The sequence below is a fragment of the Corythoichthys intestinalis genome, chromosome 5 (genome assembly GCF_030265065.1).
Source record: "Corythoichthys intestinalis isolate RoL2023-P3 chromosome 5, ASM3026506v1, whole genome shotgun sequence".
Taxonomy (NCBI): Eukaryota; Metazoa; Chordata; class Actinopteri; order Syngnathiformes; family Syngnathidae; genus Corythoichthys; species Corythoichthys intestinalis.
In genome coordinates, this window is record NC_080399.1 from 21,544,269 (window position 1) to 21,556,574 (window position 12,306).

Genomic DNA, 12,306 nt, shown 5'->3' on the forward strand with positions numbered 1-12,306 from the left:
TTGCGGCCGAAGCTCCAGGTTTCACCAGAACTGTCACCAGGTGACATGTCTAAGAACCACCGATCAAGCTGGGAAACATTCAAAGTCAAGTTCCCTGACTCATTATTCATTCCTTGATCGCCGTTAAGGATAGTGTCTTAGGTGTGAGGAAGCATGTACAGGTATCCTCCCTCATTCTCTGTTCATGGTGTTGTCTCCACACTTTCTATTATCTATGGCTGCTTTTATCTATCTATTAAATTTATTGTTTTTAGGGCTGTCAAAATTATCGCGTTAATGCGCGGTAATTAATTTTTTAAATTAATCACGTTAAAATATTTGACGCAATTAACGCACATGTCCCGCACTGTCCCATGTCAGACAGTGTTCTGCCTTTTGGTAAGTTTTACAGCAAGGTTTTTTTTGTGCTGTCTAACAGCGAACTCTTGTGGTCGCTTTGCGACATGGTATATTGCTTTCTTGCCAGTTCAATATGGCTGCATGACGTCTCGGGCTGACGCCTACGTTGTAATGTTGTGCTTATATGATCCTTGGACAAGATTTGTCCATAAGTATGGTTGTTGTAAAGAATGTACATATTATGTTAGTAAGCGAAATGTAATATTTTTTGTATGAGATGCTTTTTGTTTATGTTTATTGAACCTGTATAGCGTGTTAAGCTAACGTTGTTGCTAATGCAATGCTTGTGTACTTTTTTTTGTAGTTTCACTACGGTCTAAAGAGGACAATGGTTTGAGGCCATTTTATTAATAAATCAGATGAAAAAGGAAGAAGTCTGATTATTTAGGCGTCGTTCACTAGCTGTCTAGCTTTGGAAAAAGTAGACGCTTCGGAGTGAGGACAGCACAGACAGATTTAAATGACAGTAGAGTGAAATGCCCACTACAGTCCTTATGTACTGTATGTTGAATGTATATATCCATCTTGTGTCTTATCTTTCCATTCCAACAATTTATTTTACAGAATATACATATAATTTACAGAAAAATATGGCATATTTTATTGATGGTTTGAAATGCGATTAATTACGATTAATTAATTTTTAAGCTGTAATTAACTCGATTAAAAATTTTAATCGTTTGACAGCCCTAATTGTTTTATTTTGTGATGACTTGAATAGTAAAACTAATACCCACAACCAAAATCACCAACTGTATATACAGAATCCAAAAAACACAAGAAAACCCGCGAGACGGTAAAGGCAAGGGGATGTTTTACCCGACATAGGTGTGTTGTCATCAACCAGGCTCTTTTAAACTCTTTCCCCCCATTCACATCCACAACTCAATTAAAAAGAGAATGATGGGTGCAGCTGCTGAGATGTTGCCTTTGATGTATTCAAATATTTCACCGGTGTGCATAGAACATCTGTGCTGTGAAAGTCAACCCAAGGAGATGTTGATGTCTCTGCGTGATGCCATCAAAACCAGAAGACATCAAACTGAATGCACGAATGGAACACAACAGTCGCATCTTATGTCTTTTTCTGATAGCACAGCGTTCTCACTTTACTAAGGTGTCTTACTCATGCAGTTTTAACTTTTCTGACTAAGCAATTACCCCATAGAATACATGCGAAGAGCGCCATTATGTATTGATCAGTCAAATGGTAGCATGGGGGCTTAATGTATACATTAGCTGTTGTGTGGGGATGAATTTAAGTGCATATCCGCAACACTCCACCAACCAAAGAAAAACAAAGCAGGTCCTCCCTCCAGTGCGAAAGGAAGAGGTATGCATCTATTAAACTACATATATATTTCTAAATGCACTCGAGTGTGAACTTATTTTAATAACTGACCTGATGGAGATCACTCCCCAAAGGAAACTCCTGAAAGTACCCGGGGGCTGCCGATGTGGCGCGGATGGCCTGCCAGAGCTGGTGCTGACAGCCCCCAAGGTAGTGGGAGCGCACACCTGGCAGCAGGTTGTAATTCCTGAACACGTAGGCCTTCAGAGGAGTGCCTCGGTTTACAATCGCACTCACTGCTGCCACCTGGGGGGCACAACACAAATTTTCAAAACACCTGGTGTGAACGTCACTCATTTAACTCATTGGCTGCCATTGACAGCACAAGACGTCCAATTTGACTGCAATTCGTGCATCTACTTGTTCTTGTTCCATCAGTGTAAACATAGCGTTATCGGATAGATGGCACTTGAAATTTGTCACAGGAAATGAAAATGGCCAAAAACTGGATATGGGCATTGAATTAGAATTGTGCAATTAGACCTGTAATGTAAATCAAGCCTGAAGCATTGTGGACCTCATTTTTGAGTTGAGACTAATTCAAGGTGACAAGATTTTACGTTGATAAAACATTGAATTACATACAATGGGCACTACAATTCTCTGTTTATGTCGCATGTAACAATTAATAAAAGCCATTTTCACTGTATTGCATCCTTTCAAAATGATTCCTCCATTCTGTTATGAAAGAGAAGAACTCACTTTAGGACAATCCGGGTTTCTAGAAGTCTCTACAAGTAGGTGGGAACCCATTTTCTCTCTGTCATATGGAAAGAGGAGTTACTTTTTGGTATTTCATATAATAATGAATTGCATATTTTATGACCAGGCAAATAAAGGTTTCCATGACCATTACACAAATACTGTGGAACTTCTTATTTTTAAGGTGTATCAGTGTCAAATGTTCACACTAACAAGCATACAGCCGAAATAAGTTTAAATCTCTTAAAAGTAGAGATATCCTGATCGGCATCCCGATCGATCGGGTCCGATCACATCATTTTCAAAGTATCGGAATCGGCAAAAAAATATCGGACATGCCTTTTTTTTTTTTTTTTTTAATTATTTTTAAATTAAATCGTTTTCTAATTGTGTTTAACGTTACAGACATAATGTGTTACACTCTTCCAGAGTCTTTAGTTTAAGCTTGAGGTAGGGTTATCAAATTTACCGCGTTAACGGCGAGAATTAATATTTTTTACATTTATCACGTTACAATATTTAGCGCAATTAACGCATGTGCTGCACGACCCACTCACGCATTGTCGCATTCAATCTATAGTGGCGCCGCTTTACCCATACAGTATATAGAGTTAAAAGGCAGGGTAAAATGAGTAGAGTGAATTTTGGCAGCCTTTGGAGCCTTTTTTTAAATGGCTAAAGCCTTACAACCCCTCTCCCTGCCATTAGAATAATCGTGGGATGCAATGTGGGGAAGAAAGGTAGTAATTGTCTTTTTCTTAACACCCTATTTTATTTCCCAACGCAGTGAAGATATATCAATTGGTACCACTACGCACAGTCATGGTTGCACTTCCCATCATGCATTTGGGCAGAAGTTAAATGGCTACAGTATCATTTATTGAAAGCTCAACAAATACACTAGATGGCAATATTTAGTCACAATATACAAAGTCACAAGTCTTTCTATCCGTGGATCCCTCTCACAGAAACAATGTTAATAATGTAAATGCCATCTTGAGGATTTATTGTCATAATAAACAAATACAGTACTTATGTACTGTATGTTGAATGTATATATTTGTCTGAGTTTTATTCATTTTTTTCTTAATGCATTGCCAAAATGTATATGATCGGGAAAAATTATCGGGAATGATTGGAATTGAATCGGGAGCACAAAAAAAAAAAAGCAATCGGATCGGGAAATATCGGGATCGGCAGATATTCAAACCAAAACGATCGGGATCGGATCGGGAGCAAAAAAACATGATCGGAACAACCCTACTTAAAAGTGTTAAAGTGGGTCCCCTGTGATTAAGGTACCAAGTCAATATGCATTTTTCTTTAACAAAGTATAACCTTAGATGCATTTGAAATTAGAAGTTCCACTGTACATTAATACTGATCCAGGGATGATGGTTTTGAACCTCTTCAACCTCAATGCAATCAACATTCACAGAGTGCACTAACTTGAGCATGGTCTCCCAAGCTTCGCTGTCGTAGAAAGCGTGACTCCAGCCCATCTTAACCGTGCCGACAATTACATTCTGCTTAAAAACATCTGAGCCCAACTTGCGGTAAAGATCGTCACAGTCTCCGGGCGGGAGTTGGAAAATGCCCAGCATGAACCCAAGGATTGCACCTTCAATGTGAAAGGAGGTCAGAACAATTATTTTCCCTTCTAATGATCTATGGATGCATTACAGTCGCGCAAGTGTAAATGGGGGAGCATGACTGAAATTTGTGTTTGATCAAAAAGAGAGCAGTTGTGGGCCAGATGGATATTTGGAACTAGTGCATGCTTGTGTTGGTGATTAGAGGCCAATCTGGAGGATAAATGGAGTGTTTAAAAATGCTGCAGACTAACTCAAGAGGCTGACTGTGCAGTAGTCCACAGCACACCCGTGTGGCCATTTTAATACACTCCTCATGTTGTTAATGTTATTTGTGACAAGATTAGCACACATACAACACTCACCTGTGCTGACACCACAAATATAATCGAAGAGTTTGTAAATGGGTTTGCCGGTCAAGGATTCCAACTTGTGCAAAGTCTGAAGGGCAAGAAGTCCCCTGTAAAGTACAACACATGGAGAGAAAAAAAAAGTAATTATGAAAGATAGCACATAAACAGAGAGAGGGGCATGAGGCATGTTGTGCTGTATATAACAAAAACAAAATGCAGTATACAGCTACACACCATACTATATATATATATATATATATATATATATATATATATATATATATATATAAAACAGTGCCCTCCATAATTATTGACACCCCTGAAAAAGATGTGTTTTTTAGCTTCTTATATATATTTTTTTCATTCAAATAATATGGGACCTTAATGGGAAAAAAGAGAAAAATCCAACCTTCAATACAAGTGCATTCATTCAGTGGGGGAAAAAATCCCACATAAAGAAAAAATTATTTGACATCAAATAATGTGTGTCACAATTATTAGCACCCCCGGTGTTAATACTTTGTACAACCCCCTTTTGCCAATAAAACAAGGTCTGGGGACTGAGATGGCCATGGGAGGAGCTTGATTTTGTGTCTGGTGAACCATTTCTGTGTAGATTTGGCCATATGTTTAGGGTCATTGTCTTGCTGAAAGACCCAGTGACGACCCATCTTCAGCTTTCGGGCAGAGGGCAACAGATTTTGATTTAAAATGTCCTGGTATTTCAAAGCATTCATGATGCCATGCACCCTAACAAGGTTCCCAGGGCCTCTGGAAGCGAAACAGCCCAACAGCATCACTGACCCGCCCCCATACTTCACAGTGGGTATGAGGTGCTTTTCAGCATGGCATCTTTCGTGGCACGCCAGACCCACTTAGAGTGTTTGTTGCCAAAAAGCTCAATCTTGGTCTCATCTGACCAAAGCACACGGTCCCAGGCTGTGACTGCATGAAATAAGTGAACATTTCAAAGACTATACCCATGAAGAAATAAAACTTTTCTGAAAAAAATAAATTCCTATGTGGAAATAAAAGAATACTCAATCTGTACCTTAACCCTCCCCCGTCTATTGACAGGATGCGTATGCCACGGCCTTTCACAGGCTTAGTGTAGCCCACCAGCGTAAGAGCTTCTCTGACCGCTTCCCTCAATCCAGGGTCGCTGGCCTGCTGCAAACGCAGCAGGCAGGGGATTACCTTTTCCTGATGAACACAGATAAATATTCAATGTCCTGACACATTAGACAATGTAGAGACAAAATACACAAAAATAGTTGCTGAGGTTAATGCCAGGATTTGGAGTTTTCAAACTGCACCAGCCTTGTCTGCTTTCCAACTTCTTTCAGAATAAATAATGAGAACATTTTAAGTATCCGTTTCATTGTTTAGCATTTCAGCAACCATGCAGGGGATTAGCTTCCTACCATTAGTGAAAGTGGCCATGGTTAAAAAATAGTTTAGCTCGTGACAGCATCAGATAAAGAAAGCTGTGACATAAATAAAACCAGAGTAGCTTGCATTCATGCAAGCTGGTGTTGAGGTGACATTTTGTCTGACACAGAAGCAAAGATAATAGACTAAAAGCAGTGTTGAACGTGCCCTCACAACTTTTTTTTAAAGTCGAATTCTCAAAAATTTAAACCTAGATCGGAATTTCTATTTAACCCAGTGGCTGTAATTGATAGTCAATCCATTTTAACTGGGAGAACTACCAGTAATCATGCCCTTCCAGGTCTTCTAAATGGATTAGACCAGGGGTCGGTAACCCAAACTGTTGAAAGCGCCATATTGGACTAAAAAAACAAAAAACAAATATGCCTGGAGCCGCAAAAAATTAAAAGCCTTAAATAAACCTAATAATGAAGGCAACACATGCTGTATGTATCTGTGTTAGGCTCTATTAAACTACTATCAAAATGACTAAGTCAGTTAAAAATACATAATGAGCTTTCTCGTTTTAATGTTTATTTTCCCTGCAGTGCACACTACGTGACTACTCTGTTGTATGATGCTACCTCAAGTTTGACTTAATTACAATATTAATGAATTGTTTCATTGCTTTTATGAAATTATAGAAATGCAATAAAGAAATGTTGATGTCGTTTTCATTTTGAGGTTTCGAAAAACAACTAAATGGAACGTCTCATGTATTATTGTCTCATGTACTTTAGTGATGATATTGTCTCATGTATTTTAGTGATGATAATTATTATGTAAATAAATACTGTCATATGTTATTTCAATTAGGTCACCCTTCTCCCTTTGAAGTCGTCAGTCTCCCTTGCTTTTTCCGGGCGAATGTAACAAGTGATCGCATGGGAGGGCAAACAGCAAACCAGTGTACTTCCGCTAGCTCTCTGCAGGCATGAAAATAAATCAGGGGTTAAAAAGGTGAGAAGGATGTGGAGGAAATATGTTCCGGTAGGGCTGTCCCAAACGACTCATTTTCTCCTAATTAGTCAGCCGACTATTTTTACAATTAGTCGACTACAAGTATAACACCATTTACTATTTACAATTTTTTTTTTTTTTAAACTAATTTAACAATGAAATTTTTGTTGACGCTTATTAACTGACAAAAACATTTTGGAATTCTTTATTAAAGTACAAATAAACATGTAAATAACAATAACTAATCACACATAAACGATGAGTTCAAATGCTGATAGTAGGCCTGAACGATATTGGAAAAAACTATCATTGCCATTTTTGGGGAGTTAGCGATCTTAAAATGAGAACATTTTTCACCAAATAACTTGAATAGCTACATTTGGGATAGCTGCACTGTTGACCAAAAAAACACAGTTTGGTCACTCCTCCAAGCAGGAAGGGGGGAGAGTGAGACGCTGTGGTGCTGTACGAGCATGAAGCAGATGTATGTTGTTTTTAAATAAAAACCCGACCCTTTTCACCCGATTCCGATGCTCTGAAAAATGGCGCCATCGGCCCTAATTTAGATAACTCAGTTTAATCCAGGATCTGCACACTTGCTGCGTTTATGAAGCAAAACAAAAGTTTAAAAGTTGGAAAAAAGAAAAACAACTGCACGTCCTTCGGTGTGACTATTGCACATGCGCGCATTGTGATGGCGATGTTGAAACCATATATTGTGCAGGCTTAGCTGATAGCATTTACTAGTGCGAAAGAATGAAATGCAAACAGATTCAGAACACTGACTTCGCCTTTCCAACATGATTCAAAACAATTAAAAAAATATATATCTATCATTATTATTATAGTATACTACTACTATACTAGTATATAACAGTATTATAATAATTATAATATTGATTGCCAATCATATTTTTTAAAAAGGGTGTTATTTTAAAGTTATTCTTAGTGTAGAATCTGAATTCTTTAGTATTATAATATTTACATATCACAGTATTAATTCTGAAGTATGTGGGATTCGCTCCAGAAATTGTTATTTATACGACAAACATGACATGCTTTAATTTTCAAATGTTCACCGGAAGTACGTTCGCTAAACCGCTAACAACTTTACACGCAGCAAAAAGCACTTTTCGACATTGCTTTTGGTGTCGCTAATAGATTTTTTTTTTCATTTTTTCGTTTGCAAATGCTGCTAACCAGCGATTTTTAATGTTTGATGTGTCACCTTTTAACTGAAAGTTTGCGTTCTGGAAAAGACTGACAATGTTTTACAGCAGGCTAAAGTAAGTACCGTATTTTTCGGACTATAAGTCGCGTTTTTTTTTCATATTTTGGCTGGGGGTGCGACTTACACTCAGGAGCGACTTATGTGTGGAATTATTAACACATTATGATATAATTTCACATGTTATTTTGGTGTTTTGCAGTGACACTGATGGTTTTGTAAAGTTGTTAGCATGTTCTTATGCTATAGTTATCTGAATAACTCTTTATACCTATGGCCACGTTCGCGTTCTGCCTTTGGCAGTGTATGTTCAATTGTATTATTGACTTTTTTATCTTGAAATGGATGCATTTAGTTTGTGGCGCTTTCATGCCCACGTGAGGGCGCACTCGCACTTGTTTACGTGGAGAAGAGTGCTCACACGCCAGAAGAAGACGGACAGCTACGTAGCTCTGAGTGAGTGAGTCAGTGAGTGGGCGAGTTACAGCGAGAGAGAATAGACGGCTGCGAGCCTACTTTCATTGTTTATGCTTTAAAATCAACTCTGCAGAGGCAACGCCTGCGTGTATCATCTTTTCTGTTGTTGTTGTGTGTTTTCCACCCGCGATCGGACACTTAGAGCCAGTTGTGTGGTTGTTTGAACGATGTGCTAATGATAGCGAACGCATGCTAACCTGTTACTTATTACTAATAGTACCTAATTATCATTTATTTACGTTGATGCGAACCTGTTTTCTATCGAGGACCAAACTGATTCAGCAAATTATACGGACGTCCAGCATTGTCTTTTGGGAGTTCGCTGTACAGCCAGGACCGAGCTGTAGCGTAGGACAGTATATTCCCATTTCGTTGTTCATACACTGTACACTGTATATTTATTTAGCATGTTGTTCTATGTTGTATTTTTATATTAAATTGCCTTTCAAGATGACATGTCTGTTCTATGTGTTGGATTTTATCAAGTAAATTTCCCCCAAAAATTCGACTTATACTCCGGTGCGACTTGTATATGTTTTTTTTCTCTTCGTTGGGCATTTTATGGCTGGATCGACTTATACTCAGGAGCGACTTGTAGTCCGAAAAATACGGTAGTCTTTTTTTCCCCATTAGTCTCAATGAAGCAATGCTAACGTTTACGTTTAATATAGATGTGTAAATGTATGCACGCACGCGGTGATAAAACGCAGCCGTGAAAATTATCGCCGTCATTTTTATTTACCTTGCGATACAGTAAATGGACTCATTGCATATCGCGACAGGCTTAGCAACTTCAATAAAACATGTCGTTAAATGGAATTACGACACCAACCCCCCTAAAAAATTTCTCCTCTGATCTACACAATTCACGTAGGTCACCCTTTTTGACTTCAAAACGGCGAATTTCGCCGAAAGGTGAGTGATTTTCATGCCTGTCTCTGATTGGTTGGCTTTGTGACACCTTAGTAGCGTGTCCTCAACTCAGCGCACAGAGAAAAAAAAACTGACGAGAGCAGGAGGTGTGCTCTAAATCCATTATTGCTCGCTGAGAATAGAGGCTGCAATATAACGCCATAGCATCCCGCCCTGCTGATAATGACGCAATTCTTCATTGACAGAAATGTTGAAACTTAATGTTTATTCTACACATTTTTATGGCATTGGAAAACGTTAAGAATGTTTGTGTCATTTTTGTCCTCCTACAGAAACCATATCAAAACAAAAAATATATTTCCTTCAACCATCTTTGTCCATTTTCAAAAAATTTTGAAAATGCTCCAGGGAGCCACTAGGACGGCGCTAAAGAGCCAAATGCGGCTCTCAAAACACGTGCTACCGACCCCCGGATTAGACGTCTATCACCATTAATGATAGCCAAAGTTAATAATAATGCTCAGTTTTGATTGGTATATACTTGTATGTTGGTGGAACGAGACTGTGTACAGTATCTTTCTATTCACCTTGACTGCGACTCCACAAGTCTCGGGAAACTCCAGCAGATGGTAGCTGAGGTCCTCCACCCTACTTATGTAGACCCTTACGTCGGTGGCCCTGTGAAGCGCTTGAACCAGCGCCCGAGTTCGATTGTCCACGCTCACCCTGGCGATGATCTGGAAGATGAAAAACGGCAACAATATTTACTGTTCCTGAAATGGGATTAAATATGGGGAAAATGTGAGGAACCGGTGTTGTCTCTTCTGACTGTGACTTCTGACTGACATTTCACTAATAGTCAAGTTCAAACTGTAGCTTTTTCTAATAATTACTCCTAAAAAAAACATGCATGCCAGGTTCATTGAGGTTGGAATGTAAGCGTGAATTGTTCTTTGTCAATGTTCCCTGATGCTGGCTGTCGAGCATTCCAGAATGTACCTCGCCTCTTTCCCAAATTTAGCTTCAATAGGCACCAATTGACCCATGACCCTAATAAGGACATGCTCCAGAAAATGGAAGAATGACCACCTCAATCATTTATAAATATGATCTTATAAGCAATGTGCCAAATTTATTCAAGGTTTCATGTCAGTAGGTCATATTGAGTTTTTATTTTACACCCTCATCACTCCACAATGCTATGTTATGTTAAAGCCTGTATGTAAGACGCGTTAGCCACGCATCGAAAGTGGTCATATTTAATAGAAACCTAGCCCTCCGCAGGGCTAACGTTACTTGAGCTAGTGAAAGTAACGTTAATCTTATTTATTAGCGCTTAGCGCTCTTTATTAGCGCTTAGCGCTCTACTGCTTTAAGATGGCGGCTGTTTACTAACGCTGCTCAGACGCGGCCGAGTTTGTCATTTTGCATCTAGTTCAACATACATGTGATCTCTATGAGACTCATCAGACGCTACCTGCTACCAACGTAGCATAGTATGGGCTAGTATTTAGCAACGTCGGCGTCGTTTGGAGCGGCTGTCAGCTGCAGTAAGTTTTTTTTTTTTTTTTTTTGCTTCTTCCTCTACGCACGTGACATCAGCGCGTTGTCCCGCATTAAAAGTAGTCCGAGCAAAACGTGACGCTTAGAGCTGTCAAAATAAACGATTACTCGAGGTGAATAAAATTACTCGGATCAGTTTTTAAACTCGAGTTACTCGAGTATTCGTTTCAGCTCTAATATATGTATGTATGTATGTATGTATGGATGGATGGATGGATGTATGTATGGATGTATGTATGTATGTATGTATGGATGGATGGATGGATGGATGGATGGATGGATAGATAGATAGATATATTAGAGATGTCCCGATCGATCGGGTCCGATCACGTCATTTTCAAAGCATCGGAATCGGCAAAAAAAATATCGGCCATGCCTTTTTTTAATATATATATATATATATACATATATATTTTTTTTAATTAAATCGTTTTGTAATTGTATTTAACGTCACAGACATAATATGTTACACTCATCCAAAGTCTTTAGTTTAGGCTTAAGGTAGTGTTATCAAATTTATCCCGACAAAGGCAGCAATTTTTTTTTTTTTTAAATGTGTCACGTTAAAATATTTAGCGCAATTACTGCATGCGCTGCATGACCCTCGCACTCATTGATGACACTGTAATGACACTGTTTTACCTATATAGAGAGATAAAAGGCAGCGCAAAATGAGTAGAGTGAACTTTGGCAGCCTTTGGCACCCTTTATTAATAGATTAAAGCCTTGCAATCCTTCTCCCTGTGTTTAGAAATATCATGGGAAGCAATGTGGAGAAGCAAGGTGGCAATTGATCATTGTCTTAACACCTTATGTTATTTCCCAACGCAGAGAAGATATAGCAATTGGTAGCACGTTGCACAGTCACGGTTCCACTTCCCATCATGCATTTGGGATGGCCACAGTATCATTTACTGAAAGCTCAACAAATACACTAGATGGCAGTATTTAGTCACAATATACAAAGTCACAAGTCTTTCTATCTGTGGATCCCTCTCACAGAAAGAATGTTAATAATGTAAATGCCATCTTGAGGATATATTGTCATATTAAACAAATACAGTACTTATGTATCTTATGTATGTTGAATGTATATATTCGTCTGAGTTTTATTCATTTTTTTCTTAATGCATTGCCAAAATGTATATGATCGGGAAACATTATCGGGAATGATTGGAATTGAATCGGGAGCAAAAAAAAGCAATCGGATCGGGAAATATCGGGATCAGCAGATACTCAAACTAAAACGATCGGATCGGGAGCAAAAAAACATGATCGGAACAACCCTAATATATATGTTTTTAAGGTTTAAAATCATGATAAAAGGTCAGAAAATAAAAATTGCTTTTTTTTCCCCACATTTGAATGTCCCATTGA

The 12,306-nt window shown here is 38.5% G+C and overlaps 1 protein-coding gene across 3 annotated transcripts in view; it reads right to left on the reverse strand.

Moving 5' to 3' along the window:
- LOC130916470 (calcium-independent phospholipase A2-gamma-like) overlaps positions 1 to 12,306 on the reverse strand; it is a 32,532-nt gene that overhangs the window by 18,509 nt on the left and 1,717 nt on the right. For all 3 annotated transcript variants that reach the window (XM_057837216.1, XM_057837218.1, XM_057837215.1), the window contains exons 3-8: positions 9,954 to 10,103; positions 5,449 to 5,600; positions 4,410 to 4,504; positions 3,902 to 4,073; positions 2,453 to 2,510; positions 1,802 to 1,996 (exon numbers count right to left, since the gene is read on the reverse strand). In XM_057837216.1, the coding sequence (XP_057693199.1) occupies positions 1,802 to 1,996; positions 2,453 to 2,510; positions 3,902 to 4,073; positions 4,410 to 4,504; positions 5,449 to 5,600; positions 9,954 to 10,103 (822 nt within the window). The remainder of the gene's footprint in view (positions 1 to 1,801; positions 1,997 to 2,452; positions 2,511 to 3,901; positions 4,074 to 4,409; positions 4,505 to 5,448; positions 5,601 to 9,953; positions 10,104 to 12,306) is intronic.